This window comes from Nansenia antarctica (genome assembly GCF_963989245.1).
Source record: "Nansenia antarctica genome assembly, chromosome: 2".
Taxonomy (NCBI): Eukaryota; Metazoa; Chordata; class Actinopteri; order Argentiniformes; family Microstomatidae; genus Nansenia; species Nansenia antarctica.
Window position 1 is genome coordinate 66,120,508 of NC_137675.1, and position 17,049 is coordinate 66,137,556.

Consider the following 17,049-nt stretch of genomic DNA (forward strand, 5'->3'; position numbering starts at 1 on the left):
ATATAAATATATTTCTTTATTTTTACTGTGTAAGGCAAAGTAATTGACTCAACCACCTGACGTGACATGACTCTGTGCCTTCTTGTTTAAGTTAACTAATTAGCCCACTAATTAGGGGGCGGCTGTTCTGAAGGCCCAGAGTAAGAATTCGAATTAGTTAAAATAGGAGTCAGTTATATTTATTAGTAGTAGTTCAACCCACTCCCACCCCTTCAGGTTCCCAAGTTTGTTATTTTCTATTAATGCCACTCGTTTGAATGATGTGTGTGTTCTGTTGTGAGACGTTGCCGTTTTTGTGTTGCTGGATAATTGCGCGAGTTTTGGTGAACGCACCTTAGAATGTTCTCGCGAGGTTCTATATCGTGGAGCTCCGCCCCATAGGGGAGCTCTGCTCCTATTGGTTTACCCGCTACCTAAAGTAGCCAATGACTGAATTTTTCAATGTCTGCGCCCGCCCTGGGGTGCTATATAAAGGGGCGTCCTTCGCTCCTCATTCTCCCAAAAAGTTCAGCACGGGTTTATATCTGAAGACTGAGAAGGACGACTACTAAGACTGGAGGACCCGCCAGACTTCCCTTCAAGATGGATCGTCCGCCGCCTATGGAGAAGTTCCTCCGGGACGCCTGCCGCTGCGACTTCCAAGCAGAGGAAGACGTTTTTCAGCGGAGGAGACTTTTCCCTTCAGCGATGGATCGTTCGCCGCCGACCACGAAGAAGTTCCTCCGGGACACCTGCCGCTGCGATTTTCTAGCAGCGGAGGACAAGCAAGAACGGCGTTCTGGGCAGGCACCTCCCCAAGTAGGGATGGTCCCGCCCGCTCAGCCGGCCCTGACATCACGCCGCCCTCACCCAGCTGAGTGGTCGGTGCCGGTGTCAGAATCAGAAAGCTCTGATGAGAGCGAGCGGCAGGTAGAGCACGTGCTCCCCGCCCTCGCCCCCCCATCACTCCGCCACGACTTCCAGGGCCTCCTGGAAGCTGCGGCAGGCGTGTTGGCAATTCCCCGTCCCGCCTCCCCTCCCCCAACGGAGTCCTTCTGGGAGAAGGACCTGTTTTACGGAAAAAGGGCGAAGCGACAGGACCAACCTCCTAACGCTGTCCTCCCGGGCTTAGATAAGTTCGTGGAGGACAAGTAGGGAGAACCACTCACAGGCAGGGCGCCGGTGAAGGCGTTCTTGCCCTTTACCAGAGTGGAGGGGCTCGCGGAGGAGATGACCAACGGCTCCCCGCCGCTCGAACCAGCGCTAGCCGCCTACTTGGTACCGGGGTCCAGCGCCTGGTCGGTGCCTAACAAACCTATGCCGCCCAACCAGCGTGACAGGTTTAACGCCACCCTGGTAGACAAGAGCTACGCTCTCGGTGCGCAGACGGCGGCAGCGGCGAATAACATCGCCGTGTTTAACGCCGCCATTGCGAAAATCACCACAGACCGACCCTACGGTTTGTCTGCAGCGGAGACGGTGCTTCTGAGCAAGCTCAGTGCCGCGACGATGTACCTGGCCCAGGGCGTCGCGGTTTGTGGGGGTCGCCTGATGGCAAACGCGGTGGTGCAGCAGCGACAGATGTGGCTGTCTCTCACCACCATGACCGGGGCGGACCGGATGACCCTACTGAATGCTCCAATAGAGAGACAAGGGCTATTCGGTCCCGCCATGGACACCTTGACGGGGCGCCTGGCCGCGATGGAGGAGGCTAAGAGGCACCTTGCCAGCCACCTCCCCCTCCAGCGACCCTCCACCTCTTCTTCTTCCGCCGTGGTGACGACTAGACCGTCAACGGCTGCGAAACGGAGGTTTCGGTGTGATGCGGCACTGGCTCCACCTCTACAGACGGAGCCATGCCCCACTCGGCACCCCCAGCCCCCGCCGCTGACCACTGGGAGGGCCCACTACGGCCCCCCACGGCAGCGTGGCCCGGTTTCACTGGCGGAGGGGTCAGTAATGACCCCACCACCGGTTTCCTCTTCATGGCTGCTACCTCATAAAGAGGTAAAAGAAGGAAAATCCCCACCTTACTTTTTCAGTAAAGATGATTTTCCCATGTTATCTACCGGAGCGGAGACCCGCCTGCCTTGTCGGAGCGTGGTCCAATCGCTACCGGTTAGAAACGAAGCGGAGACTGGCCCAGCGTACCAGCGTGTGGCCAGCTCTCTGCCTAACAGACTTACCCCTATCACGACACAAACAGGGTTAAACACCCCTGTCTGTAGCCGTATAGAGGGATCGTTATTTACATCAATAACCCCTCCATGTCTATCAGGATCTGGCCCAGCTCATGAGCGTGCGGACGGTTCTTTGATTATCAGACATAATAAACCTGCGTCAATAAAGGGCATTGTTACACATAGCAAACACTCTTTACAGACGGCAGCCCATCCCTTTCGAAATGACCCCACCTTGGGCTGTGCCACCTCCTCGGTGTGCAGCGGCGGCTGGGGTCATACAGAAATTCAAGCTTTTTCTGTCGACTGCACCACAACAGACGGCCCAACCGCTGTCGTTGCGTTATGCAGAATGGCTAGAAGGGGCAGGTATTCTGTCGGGCTGGCTGGACAGGACATTGAGGAGGGGATATGCACTACAGTTCATTCAGCCTCCTCCGCCCTTCAGGGGCGTGAGAGAGACTGTTTTGTCCTGCCCGATAAAAACACGTGCACTCCAGGAAGAGATTACGAATCTCCTAACAAAGGGCGCAGTGACAATGGTTCCGAGGGACCAGTGGGACGTGGGGTGGTACTCCCCGTATTTCCTTGTCCAAAAGAAATCCGGAGGCATGAGACCCATACTAGATTTAAGGGTCCTCAACGAGAGAGTGGCGAAACGCCCCTTTCGTATGTTGACGACGAGGCACCTTCTGTCTTGTATACAGAAAGGCGACTACGGAATCAGCATAGACCTGAGGGACGTGTATTTTCATGTGCCAATCACAGAGAGGCACAGGAAATTTCTACGTTTTGCCTTCCAAGGGAAGGTTTACGAGTACACGCGCCTGCCCTTCGGGTACGCGCTTGCTCCTCGAACTTTCTCCAAATGCGTGCAGACAGCACTCGAACCACTGAGGCGAAACGGGATACGCATATTAGCTTATCTCGACGACCTACTGGTCTTGGCCCAATGCCCAAATCGAGCCATTCGGGACGCAACCTCACTGGTGCAGCACCTCACTCGGCTGGGGTTAGCTGTCAACTGGACAACGAGTGCTCCGTGGCCAGCTCAACAGTTTTCCTATCTAGGCATTCAGTTGGATACTGCCAAGATGAGGGCCAGTTTATCGGCACCACGGAGAGCGACACTGACGTCAGCTCTCCGGGTGTGTCGAGTGACAAATACAATCACCGCTCTGTCAATGATGTCCTTACTAGGAATGATGTCTGCAGCCCATGTAGTGGTCCCCTTAGGCCTATTACACATGCGCAGACTGCAGAGGTGGTTCGCACGACTGCGACTGGATCCAGTGAGACACCGTCGCAAATTGATTGTAATACCGAGATCGGTCAAGACCGACCTGAGCTACTGGAGAGACCCGCGCGTCATCGCGCGCGGAGTCGCCATGGGCAGACCGGCATCCCACTACCCAGTCTTCACGGACGCGTCGTTGACTGGGTGGGGAGGAGTGTGTCAGGCAGGTTCGGCGGCAGGAAGATGGGGACCGTTAGAGACGCGTCACATCAACCTGCTGGAACTCGAGGCGGTGAAGTTAACGCTACTTCATTTTGCCCCAGTGTTAAAGGATCTGGACGTGTTAGTCAGATCCGACAACAGGACAACAGTAGCATACATCAATCGTCAAGGGGGAGTACGCTCAGCGTCACTTCATCGCCTAGCGACAGATATATGGCTGTGGGCTGTCACACACCTGAGTTCGCTAAAAGCTCTCCACATTCCAGGTCTGCTCAACGAAGGAGCAGATCTGTTATCACGGGGAGGCCCGAGGGACGACGACTGGAGGTTAGCACCCCCCATTGTGTCTCTGATTTGGGCACGGTTCGGGCAAGCAGAAGTGGATCTGTTTGCGTCCCGGACGAATGCGCAGTGTCGCCTTTGGTTCTCCCTGCGCGAACAGGACAACCCGCCATTGGGAGTCGATGCATTCGCACACCACCCATGGCCGAGGGTCCTGTTATACGCGTTCCCACCCCTGACATCTATCCTCCCACTGTTGGCACGAGTGAGGTCAGAGAGGCTAGAGTTAATTCTTGTAGCCCCGGACCGTCCCGGAGCCCCGTGGTTTCCGGAACTGATGGAGATGTTGGTAGAGGGCCCATGGCCCATACCTCATCGACAAGATGCACTCTCTCAGGCCAGAGGCTTGGTGAGGGGGCCGCCGATGATGGGGGGCCCCCTCATGGCCTGGTTACTGAGAGGGATTTGTTAGAACGCAGGGGTCTGACAGACGCGGTCATTCAGACCATTCAGAGTGCGCGCGCGCAATCCACTGCAAAGGGATATGCGGCGTGCTGGCGAGTGTTTACACAGTGGTGTGAGGGACAGGACGTTGACCCAGTCTGCTGTCGGGTCGAAACGTTCTTGTGCTTCTTACAGTCGCTGTTTGACAAGGGATTGGCGGCGGGAACTATTAAAGTTTACGCGGCTGCCATCTCAGCTTGTCATGAGGGTTTTGCGACAACGACACTGTTCAGTCATTCGCTGGTTAAGCGTTTTTTGACTGGAGTGTGTAGGCTTAGACGCCCTCTTAGGACTCTAATGCCAAAATGGGACCTGTCGATTGTGCTAGAGGCGCTGTGCGTGCCCCCATTCGAACCCATTGACACTGTGTCGTTGCGTTTATTGTCTCTCAAGACGAGTCTACTCCTCGCCTTGACTACGGCTAAGCGAGTGAGTGATTTATGTGCTCTCTCGACACGGGCAGATTGTTTGATCATATCTGATGACGAAACAAAAGCTGTGTTACGCCCTAACCCGGCGTTTATCCCTAAGGTTAATCGTGGGTTTAGGGTTCAGAGCTGTGCTCTGAGCGCCTTTTTTTCCTCCTCCTCACGACGGAGAGAGGGAGAGGCGTTTACATTGTCTATGTCCGGTGCGCGCGTTGGCACAATATGTGAAGCGCACGGCAGGACTGAGATCTTCTCCCCAGCTTCTGATCTGCTACGGCGGACAGAAAGCCGGGGCACCACTCTCGAAGCAGAGGCTGTCCCATTGGATTTGCGAGGCTATTAGCCTCGCATACGAATCGAAGGGGCAGCCCGTGCCGACTGGCATTCGGGCTCATTCCACCAGGGGCATGGCCACATCAGTGGCCATTCTCAGGGGAGTGGGAGTGGAGGAGATATGTGAGGCGGCGTCTTGGTCGTCGCCATCACCTTTTGTACGGTATTACTTGAAAGATATTTCTTCCTCATCCTTTTCTCATTCTGTCCTCAGTTTTGCTGATGACTGATGTAGTGGGGAAGGCACTTGGATTACCCTGGTCATGGGGATTCTATTCAAGTGCTGTCAGGATGAATACGGATGTGCCTGGGGAGGGGACCCTCCTCCAGGACATGTTCCGTTAGATCTACAACCCTACGTGCTCACGTAAGGGTTAGGTCAGTGATATTCTTCCTCAATCCTTTCTCATTCTGTCCTCAGTTTTGCTGATGACTGATGTTATGGGAAGGGCACTTGGATTACCCTGGTCATGGGGATTCTATTCAAGTGCTGTCAGGATGAATACGGATGTGCCTGGGGAAGGGACCCTCCTCCAGGACATGTCTGTTAGATCAACAACCCAACGTAAGGGTTAGGTAAGTGATATTTCTTCCTCATCCTTTTCTCACTCTGTCCTCAGTTTGCTGAGGACTGAGGTAGTGGGGATGGCACTTGGATTACCCTGGTTGGGGATGCTATTCAAGTGCTGTCAGGATGATTACGGATGTGCCTGGGGAGGGGACCTCCTCCAGGACATGTTCCGTTAGATCTACGACCCTGCATGCTTACGTAAGGGCTAGATCAGTGGAGCAGACTCGGTGTGGGTTGGGCCAACTTTTAAGGTTGTCTTGAACCAACATCAGTGGTCAGCTCCGGGTGCCGCTGAGATTGTTTTCGGATTAATAGTCTCAGTGGGGGTACATTTGGCCTCGTTCGCTCCGCCTAAACCAATAGGAGCAGAGCTCCCCTATGGGGCGGAGCTCCACGATATAGAACGATAGTTATGGAGATAGACTCCAGTTCTATGAGTGGAGCGGAGCCCCATAGGGCTGCTGGCCCACTTCGACTCGTTCAAACCCGGCTGTTTTGTATATGTTTGGGAGAATGAGGAGCGAAGGACGCCCCTTTATATAGCACCCCAGGGCGGGCGCAGACATTGAAAAATTCAGTCATTGGCTACTTTAGGTAGCGGGTAAACCAATAGGAGCAGAGCTCCCCTATGGGGCTCCGCTCCACTCATAGAACTGGAGTCTATCTCCATAACTATCGAAATGTTTGGTGCTCCTGACGGTGCGAGTCAGTTGGTGTTTCGTAACGGAGAAGAAGGTTGCCTTTCGGGACTCGTGAGTGGCTAGGATAGAGAAATGTATCCCCTACATATAAGCTAAATCATAAACCTCTAGTAAACCGAAGTTAAAGGTTGCTGTTGTGTGGATAGTTGAAGTGAACAACGAACTAGGACCGTGGGATGCCATCTCCGCTCCAATTCATCGTGAGTCTGACGTGCCCGTCCAGTCCTGAGTCGGGATATTCAGAAGACGATCCATCTGTCTACTAGCTACCTCTACGGAGTTTCCACTGAACTTTCCACCTCTCCCTCCATCCATCACCATCACCACACGTGCTACAACCCGGGCTACTGGTACCATTAGATAGGCTAGATATATTTCAATGTTATATGTATGTGCATTTGTGTATGTTATCTGTATATATTACATGTTGTAATTGTTCCATCTTTGATACCTGTCCCCTCCCCCTCAGTTATTTAGTCAGTGTCCACCATTTAAATCCAATTTAGTCCATATAGAGTGTTAGTGTTAAATTAGTGCCACTAAGGTTATAATAGTCCACGGGTGTGTATCCCCCCGATACAGGTGCACTAATAGCATCCGTGGGCAACGATAATGAACAAAAGTAGTTTAAATTGCTTTCTGTGCAGACCTGGGTCACTTGCCTAAACAGTCGTTTTGTCTCCTTTCCTTCCGCAGAGTCTTGGGACTCATCACAACTTGTTGCCAGGTAAGGCTGTGTCATCTCTAACGTCTGTGTTTGTTACAAGCATATTTAATGTGATGTTTAATTGAATTCACACACATGCATATTCTTTTCACTATCCTACCACTGTGCCCCTTAACAAGAGGAACATTGACCCCCAGACAGTGTACCAGGTTGTGTGTGTACACAACCTTAACTCGTCATTATTATATCTTTTGCACCACACCACCTATTACCTATTGCCCTTATTCTATACATATCATACTGTATTGTCATTTAATAATTGTGTATATATATTATATTGATAATTCACAGTACATATCATTTTCATAACTGTACACATTATACTCATGTATATTCACTTTATATTCATTATTCATACTCATTGAAATACCTATACTGTAATCTTTACACAATACCACTATTTGTGCTTTCTGGTTCGATGCTAAACTGCATTCGTTGTCTAAGTACTCTGCAATGGCTAAAGTCGATTAGATTGACTGCATTCTATCTTGGATGTAAATTTTGCTGCCACGACCAGCTGTCTTTTTTGTATAGCCTACTGCAAGTGTCTGCACAAGAACGGACCCAACGCTTCTTCCTGTAGTCATTAAGTGTGTTAACCTTCAGTGTAGAGGTAAATGGACTGACTTATATAGAGCCTTATTCCAAAGCGCTTTACAATGGCCTCTCATTCACCTATTCACACACACGTTCACAAAAGGCAGCAAGCTCCCATGCAAGCACCGGCCCGCTCATTGGGAGCAATTTGGGGTTCAGTGTCTTGCCCAAGCCACCCCACAGCCACCCCCTAATGTGTTTTGTGTCCTTACTTCCTGGTCATGACGTATAGTGGTGAGAGTGACTCTATCAAAGTGTTTGTGCGGGTGCGACCTCTGACCTCTGGCACGGGCCTGAGCACAGACGGAGACCATGGTCTCTGTCTCACCGTCACCTCCCCCAGCACCATCCGCCTCCACTCCAAGCCCGAGCCCCGGACCTTCACCTACGACCATGTGGCCGACATGGACGTCACTCAGGTCAGTGGTGGAGACAGACTGATACTGTTCTTCCTTCTACAAGCATGGTAACACTACAGACTGTCCAGCCACCTTTCCCTCAGTACCATTGCACTACCTTATTTTCTGTCTTATTTTGCACTTTTAACCTGTGCACTTTATTTTCTACTGCACCAATGTATGTCCCTATGGTCAAATAGCCATTGTTTTATGTCCTATTTTATTGTGTTGTGATGCTGTCCATTATTCTTTATCTATTGTACGATTTTACGTCATGAGGACTACGGATGCGAATTAGTTCACAGCTAAGTCCGGCATATTTACTGTCACCATACTCTGTTTAAGTGGCTGTTCATTAATGTGCACTGTCCTGACTAAATAAACATATCTATCTATCCAACTGCCAATGGCCCTTGGTCATTTCATAGATGACCTTTTCTTACCATGGCTGGTGGATAGATGATTCACTTACTTGTATTTGTTGTATGTATTTGTTGTAAGTCGCTGTGGATAAAGGAGTCTGCTAAATGGCTTAAATGTAAAATGAGTAATTGTCCTCACTGGAAGAGAGACGTCAAACCCAGATGTGTCGTGTGTTTGTTCTCTCTAAGCCATGTTGTGTGTTTGTTCTCTGTGCAGGACGCAGTCTTCTCCAGTGTGGCCAGGAACATTGTTGAGTCTTGTATAAACGGCTACAATGGCACCATCTTTGCCTAGTAAGATGTTCTTCCTGTTGTTGCAACTTACAGTTGTTGTTGTTGTTGTTTTTTGTTGTTATGTGCTAGAATATCTCATCATGTATCGTGTAACATTCTATATCAGTTCTGTAAATTATTATTATTGTCTTTTTTACTACAGTGGACAAACTGGTTCGGGAAAAACATTTACTATGCTTGGTGAGAATTAGATTTCATTCATTCATTCATTCATTCATTCATTCATTCATTCATGCATGTATGTATGTAGATTTCATAGTTCATCTGGTTATCTTCACCAGGGTATTCCCTTTTGAATAGTTAATGTAGGCTACCCCATCTTTCCTAAGAACATAGAGCCATTGAATCTGCCAAGCCAGACAGCTAAGATGGTGGTGTGTGTTTCCTCCTCAGGGCCGTCCGACTCTGACAACTTCACAGATGACCAGCGGGGGGTCATACCCCGCAGCTTTGAGCACCTGTTCTTCCTCATCAACAGGGAGGTGGAGATGGTGAGCAGTGACATCAACAAGCGACAACTATGTGATCATTTATTTAACCATTATTTATCCAGGTTAGCCTCAGTGAAAATCTAAGAGGTTTTACAATGGTTTTCTAAAAAACAACGATACCAATAAGAAGGATTATATGAAACATTTTCACCGGGGGGGGGGGGGGGGGGTTAAAGTCAAAGCTAGAGTGTGAAACAGTCCAAGTTTGAGCCTAGAATGTCCACTATTGTGTCCATGGTCTTGTTTCATCTCTGTCCTTATAAAGCAAGGTTCCACTCCATTTATGTCTTTATAATTGTTCTGCACTTGGATTTGATATAGTCACCTACCTCAAGTCGTCTTTGTGTTCAAATTATTTCAGAGTTGAGTTTGAGTGTTGACTTAAAAAACAACATTTACATTTTTTTTATTATGATGATTCTGACAGAAATTGAGAAATTGATTAATCAAAATATACAATCAATGCATGTACAAACTGTCTGGGGTGGGGTACAACCTTGAATACTAGTGCCAGACAACTATACAACGTTATTATTGTAGACCTTTGATATTTAAATGTGCCGTGTCTTGATTCCTTTACATTCTGGGAACTCCCAAGAGCTTCCTGTGTAGATGTTCCTTCATAGAGATCTACAACGATCAGATCTACGAGCTGCTGGGCACCGCCTCCGCCAGCCTGTTCCTCAGGGAGGACAAGAAGGGCGTGTTTGTCAAAGGGGCGACCAAGAAGTGTGTCACCTCACCTCACGAAGCTTATCAGGTAGCAATAATAATAATAACTAGACAGGGACAATTCCTGTGGAAATTGTGAAGTGTGCTTGCCCCTCACAGCCAGTAGGGGGCAGGTCAGTGGCCTCTGGGCCACCCCCCTGCACCCCTGGGGAAGACCGCGTTTCTCTAGCTCACCCAGGGGCCGAGTTGTGGGATTTGGGTGTGTGTAACTAGCGCTAGCAATAATAACAATAATGATAATAATAATAACTTCAATTTATGAAGTGCCTTTCAGGGGACCCCAGGTCGCTTTACAGAGAAACAGAAAACAGTCAGATAAACAGACAGGCAGCCAAAACAACAACAGAACTAGGGGCCGAAGGCTTTGGTGAACAGGTGCGATTTGATTTGGCTGTTTTAAAGGCGTCCAGGGTCTGATTCATCGTATAATTCACTTACTCCCTTTCTGTAATTCCTTTTGATGTTGTGGGATAACCAAATAATGACAAGACTGATACTCAAAGACCACTGGGTGTTAGATTGGTTAGGTTAGTGGCCTGGGGTGGTCCAGTGGTCTAGCACCGCGGTCTACAGTGCACACATGCCCATGTCGGCATGGGTTAGAATCCGGCCTATGCCCTGCTGACATGCCCTATCTCCCTTCTTCTCCTTACTTTCCTGTCTGTCTTCACTGTATCTGTCCAATAAGTAATGAAAAATATGAATGGGACTGCCCCACTCAGAAACAATTACTTGGTAGTTAGATTGGTTAGGTTGATGTTAAACTAACTCGCGTTCGGTTCGTTGTTCCCCTCCCAGGTTCTGTCGATGGGCTGGAGGAACCGGCGCGTGGCGTCCACCTCTATGAACCGGGAGTCCTCTCGCTCCCACGCCGTGTTCACCATGACCCTGGAGTCCAAGGAGACCGCCAACGGGCTGGTGAATATCCGGACCTCCCAGCTCAACCTGGTGGACCTGGCCGGGTCGGAGAGGCAGAAGGACACACACACAGAGGGCTCCAGATTCAAGGTGACACACACCCACACACACACACACACACACACACACACACACACACACACACACACACACACACACACACACACACACAGAGGGCTCCAGACTCAAGGTAACACACACACACACACACAAAGGGCTCCAGACTCAAGGTGACACACACACACACACACACACGCACACACCGACACACACAGAGGGCTCCAGACTCAAGGTGACACACACACACACACACACACACACACACACACACACAAGGTAACGCTCCAGGACGTCGCCCTTTAATGTGCCATTGTTCACCCAAGTGATATATTTGTTGTACCTAGGCCTGTAACGATTCCAAATGTTGCTGTACAATTAATTGTCTCAAATAATTGCGATTAACAATATAATTGTTTCACTGTTATGTGACGACCAAGATAATGTAATAACACAGCAACCTATGAAGTAAACCATGCCTCTTTATTATCATAAAACAAAATTGAACATGTATCCTCATCAATAAAAAAGAAAAGGGACTGTGTGTCATCTAGTTGTGTGTAGTTATGTATTTTTAACATGTTCATGTTCTATCAGCATGTTGTGATGTGCTTAACATGCAGAGCAGCTATCTAGCTAACGCAATGTTCTTTGTTGTTAGCCAGCTAGCTAGCTAGCGTGTTGGAGCATTGTCAAGATTGCCATTAGACAATTAACACTAGAACAGCCGTGCCTTTTTACCTACTAAAAGAGCCGCCTCTTTACAATGGGAAGCTGCTATTTACACACAATGACCACTAGTTGGTCGCTTGTTAATTAGCCTGCCTCCTACTAGGGGTGCAACCACGGTTCCGTATGAATCTCGGTTCGGTATGAACCACGGTCTGGTTTCGGTACGTGTTTTTATTTTTATTTTTTAAATGCTACTATTTATTTACAAACTGTTACTTTACTTTATTTTGCTTATACTTATGGTACTTTAACATTTAGACACATTCCAGAATATGACTGGTATATTGTATAATATAAATATAAAACAAAGAACATAACTTTCTATAAACTTTCTAACTTTTTATAAACAAAAAAACACTTTCAAATGTAAAAAAATTACATAAACACTTTCAAATGTGACTTGTTGTGGATTGGAACTACAGATCATAAGCTTTCAAATGATGTGTCATACATTGAAATCCGAAAAAAGATGACGAAGTTAGAGTAATTTGAATGTTGTTAGACGTCAGGCACATATCCGCTTGTTAAGTCGTGACGTGTTTCCGGGTCCCAACGTTGGCTGAGGCGCTGTCTTCGAAATGGAGAAATAATAATAATAATAAATTATATTTATATAGCGCTTTTCCGAGGCTCAAATACCCTGACAATATGGAGAAAACGGGAAAGTGCTGTGTCCCTTGTTGAATGAATAGATCCGAGTCTAAAAAACGATTAAACTGTCATTCTACCGCTGTAGTTCAGAGGTACTCTGGTGCGGAGAATTTCTGGTTTGGACACGGAAATGGCTAAACGTCACTTTTGACGTCAGACTTAACAAGCGGATAGGGTTAAACTCTCTGTCATGAAACCGGAAGCAAACGCTGCTAACAGCTAGTGGCTAACAAAACACAGCGCTACGAACGTCTAAACTGTATTTTAATAACATCACAACATGCTGATAGAACATCAACATGCTAAAAACACATAACTAGATGATCACACAGTCCTTGCTTTTGAACACGTCCTAAAATTAAAGTATGTTTACAAGCCATGTATCACTTACCGTTAGCCTCAAACAATAACAATGAATCCATTCCACAAAGTATACATATAGCCGTTTTACGCGAGTGGTTTATGGTTTCACCAGCTGGCGTCACAAAAAAAGTGTCTCTTAGGCTTGAGGACTAGTATATAATAGGAGAGGAAGAAATGAAAGTAAAAATGCACTTTAGCTACGAGAGCTGTATCCCATATACCCATTATGCGCATTTTAAGCGCATATAGGACATGCGTGAAGCATTTCTGCGACACGCGTTTCTGTTCACTGTTTTCATTCCCTCATTGCTGTATTCAATACCAAAACCAGAATGAATGACCCCACAACGCAGATTTGTAGCAATCCAGGGCTTCCTCAAACTGTTGCCATGTTCTCAATTCCGCTCGCCATGAACAAACATCCGACTTTGAATGAAACACAGGATAAACCGAAAACCGCCACGGTTCACTAGTGTATTGAACCGTGGAACGCGAACCGAACCGTCCGTAAAAAAAAAGAGAACCGTCGCACCCCTACCTCCTACACAGAAAAACGTCAAAATAGCTTTATATTAGCTTATCCTGATGTGATTTTGAAAATGTAAGGATACTGGGTGGTAGAACGAACATATCTAGGAAAAGTCATGAAAGGAGGGTCCTGAAATGTTATTGAGTGCAAAGATATAATATTTTTCTTTACTCAAATGACCCCTCATGGCTGTTCTAGTGTTAAATTGTCATTGTCAATTGTCATTGTCAATTGTTACAGGCCTAGTTGTTCCGCCTCTGACCACTGCCCTGTTCTGTCCTGTTCTGCCCACCCAGGAGGCCAGCAGCAACAACCGCTCCCTGATGTTCCTGGGTCAGGTGATCACGGCTTTGGTGGACGTGTCCAATGGGAAGCGCCGACACATCTGCTACAGGGATTCCAAACTCACCTTCCTGCTTCGAGTGAGTGTCCAGGCAGGAGCCAAAATGTCCGTCTGAATTCTGACATGATTGACTAGAAAGTAAAAAAGGGGGAAGTGTTCATTTAATTCCAAAAGCTAATTAGCTTCCTGATGTTTCAGTGATATAACAGAAAACTGTTCTCTTGCAGGACTCTCTGGGAGGAAATGCCAAGACGTACATCATAGCCAACGTGCACCCTGGCTCCAAGTATTTTAGGGAAACTCTGTCCACCTTACACTTTGTCCAGAGAGCTAAATTAATAAAAAATAAGGTTGGTATGAAAACTGCTCTTATTTGTGTACTGTGGGTCTGTTTTGTATGCATTTAGCTTATGGAACAATACGAATACACATACAAATAAATCAGGTCTGGTTTGCAGAACCGATTATAAGATTAGATTCAACTTTGTCATCGCAGAGTACAAGTACTATACAATGAAATGCAGTTTAGCATCCAACCAGAAGTGCAAATAGTGATATAAGGGCATGATATAAATAGAACAAGAGTTAGTGATGGGTAACTACTACTACAGTATGTGCAGAGGTAGTATTGTAACATATAAAGACTATATAAACATAGTAGTCATACTTCAGACCTTGATTGTAGTGTCAATTAATTAAAACGGTTATTGGGCGTTTCTTAATCTGTCATCGTAATCTTAATCTTAATCCCCTTCTCCCCCTCCCCTTTCCATGTGTCCCCAGCACTACCTTAATTATACTTTCTTTTATTTACTTTCTTCTTTTTATCTTTATTCATTTATATTAGTTCCTACTACAGGATTCTACCCTACGTCTTTGAGTCTCTAGAAAAGCGCTATATAAGTCTGATGTATTATTATTATTATTATTATCATGGTCCTCCTGCTCTAACATCATCCTCTCATGCTCCTCCTGCTCTACCAGGCCATGGTGAACGAGGACATGCAGGGGAACGTGAGGCAGCTGCAGGCGGAGGTGAAGAAGCTGAAGGAGCAGCTGTCCCAGGCCCTCTCCTCCCAGCCCCCCATGGAGGTGCAGGTAACAGAAACAAGAAAAAAAAGCAATAAAATGGGGGGAAATATTGCTTAAAATCAGCAAAATTATTTGCCAATGACATGCGGAGTTCTCCAAGGATCAATCCTTGGCCCCCTCCTATTCAATCTTTACATGCTTCCATTGGGCCATTACATTTTACATTTGCATTTAGCATTTAGACACCTTTGTCCAAAGCGACTTACAACAATAAAAATAATATCTCTCTTGAATTGTAGGTGCTGACCGCCTCCCTCCAGACTGAGAGGGACCACAGCAGCAGCCTGACCTCCCAGTCCAGACATGACAAGGAGAGCACCTCCAAGTCAGTTTTACCAACAACCTTCAGACTGTGTAAAAACTGTAGATGTCATAGTTTAATTTGTCCCCCTATTTCAACAGTTGTTCCTCCTCTGCACTGTGAAATATTAACACATCAAATGTCATCTGCTTATCTCCAGAGAGCTCCTACAGGCTCGAGAGCAGATCACTCTGCTGAGGAGGCAGGCGGCTGACCTGATGACTCAAAACCAACAGCAGGTGTGTTTTATGTTCTGTTCTGAGTACAGTTCATCCTGTGTGTGATTGTGAATATAGTATCCCTGTTCTGTTCTGAGTACAGTTCATCCTGTGTGTGATTGTGAATATAGTATCCCTGTTCTGTTCTGAGTACAGTTCATCCTGTGTGTGATTGTGAATATAGTATCCCTGTTGTGACAAGGATGGTTACAATGTAATAGAGAATCCTGTTTGTTTTCACTGAGCGTAATCTAGTTCTGAACACTAGACAACCCTAACCCTAACCCTAGACAAGCTGACACATCTTCATCTTCAATCCAAACAAATTGACTCTGCCTCTCTATTTTTTGTCTGACTTTCTATTGTTTTTCTGTGAAGGTTTCCAACAATGCAAGTCTTGAGCAAAACGTGACAACTGCCAATGGAACCATCACAAGCCTCGAGCAAAAGATTGAGCAAGACAAAGTAAGTTTCCCTTTTGAACAGTTTTTGTTGGCATTGATGGTCCAACAAGCACCTGGAGAGCATTCTGGAGGCCACAAAGGCCCATATGAATCTGGAGGTTTCTCAGCTCAACAAAATACACGTTGAAACTATCAAGGTAAAGGAAGTTACCTTTCTGGAGCTCTCACATGGCTCAATTCTCAAATACTGTGAGTTTTCAAGTGCAAGAGCTCAGAGTTTAAGCTTTGTCTGTCAAACCAGCCCTGTACTATATATGGCTATGCTAAAAATATATATTTGTGTGACAGCGGTGGGGAGCGGTTAGCGGTTGCGTAGCAGCCATGCAGCCATAGTTCTATTGGTTGTCTCTGAGCTCTCCTCCTCCCTCCTCCAGGCCCAGCTGGACCAGGAGCAGCTGAAGACCAGGAAGCTGCAGCAGCAGATCACCAGGCTGGAGGAGCAGGTCACTCTGGGGTCAGAGGAGGCCAGCCGCACCACCGAGGTAGGGAACGCCCTCTTCTTGTTTATATAATATGTACAGTATGTGGATGAAATAGAAACTAGTTTCGCTTCCATTTTGACTCGTTTAAGAAAGTCCCCCAACCTAAGTCCCACTCTTTTGTGTCACACAGAATCTCACCACCCCAACCAAGTTCTACAACCTGCGGACCCGCATGGTTCCTCTCTCCAGCCCGGGCCCCCTGGGAGGGGGGGGTGCATACGGGGACCTGGAGGCTGAGCTGATGATGAGAAGATGATGGCTCAACTTTTGTGTGCCACTTGGTCGACAAGAGAACAGATATGAGTATTTTGTGGACCTGGCATCTTTTGCTTCTATTGTACTACAGTACAGATCTCTTGCCTGTGTCCAAATAGATCATCTACAATGTAGATACTCTTGATAATCTAGTGTCCATGTAATCTAGTCTATAATGGTCTATCTATTAGACACTAATGAACTACTCCTAGCAGAAACATGTCATATGTTGGCAAATACCTCCGTCATTGCTCTCAAAATCATTTTTCTTTCATATCAATCTGTAAACAAAATGTAATCTTTAGAAATAGTTTGATGACCCATGAAAGAATTGCACATTTTAGGACATTATTTAAAAATATATTAAAATGGGTAAATTCAACATTTGTCATGGACTGTTTAATGTAATAAAGAGTAAGCATTCAGTGTCAGGGGTCTTTACGGGTTAATTGTCGTAATATATTAATTTAATTGGTTTTATTGGTGATAATGCCATTTAAGTTACCTTTCTCTGTCACTGTCTCCTGCATGCGATTCAATTGGCAA

The 17,049-nt window shown here is 46.9% G+C and overlaps 1 protein-coding gene across 1 annotated transcript; it reads left to right on the plus strand.

The window, feature by feature from the left end:
* Window positions 1-1,209: 1,209 nt before the first annotated feature.
* On the plus strand, window positions 1,210-16,504 carry LOC308150472 (kinesin-like protein KIF15-B; the record flags this gene model as incomplete). The annotated part of the gene is made up of 15 exons (XM_080523299.1): window positions 1,210-1,357; window positions 7,134-7,164; window positions 7,994-8,180; window positions 8,799-8,875; window positions 9,018-9,055; window positions 9,269-9,366; window positions 9,950-10,126; window positions 10,897-11,106; window positions 13,645-13,770; window positions 13,919-14,041; window positions 14,676-14,789; window positions 15,044-15,108; window positions 15,245-15,323; window positions 15,805-15,903; window positions 16,379-16,504. The coding sequence occupies 15 exons, from the start codon at window positions 1,210-1,212 to the stop codon at window positions 16,502-16,504; spliced, it is 1,698 nt and encodes a 565-aa protein (XP_080379425.1).
* Between the last annotated feature and the right edge of the window lie 545 nt (window positions 16,505-17,049).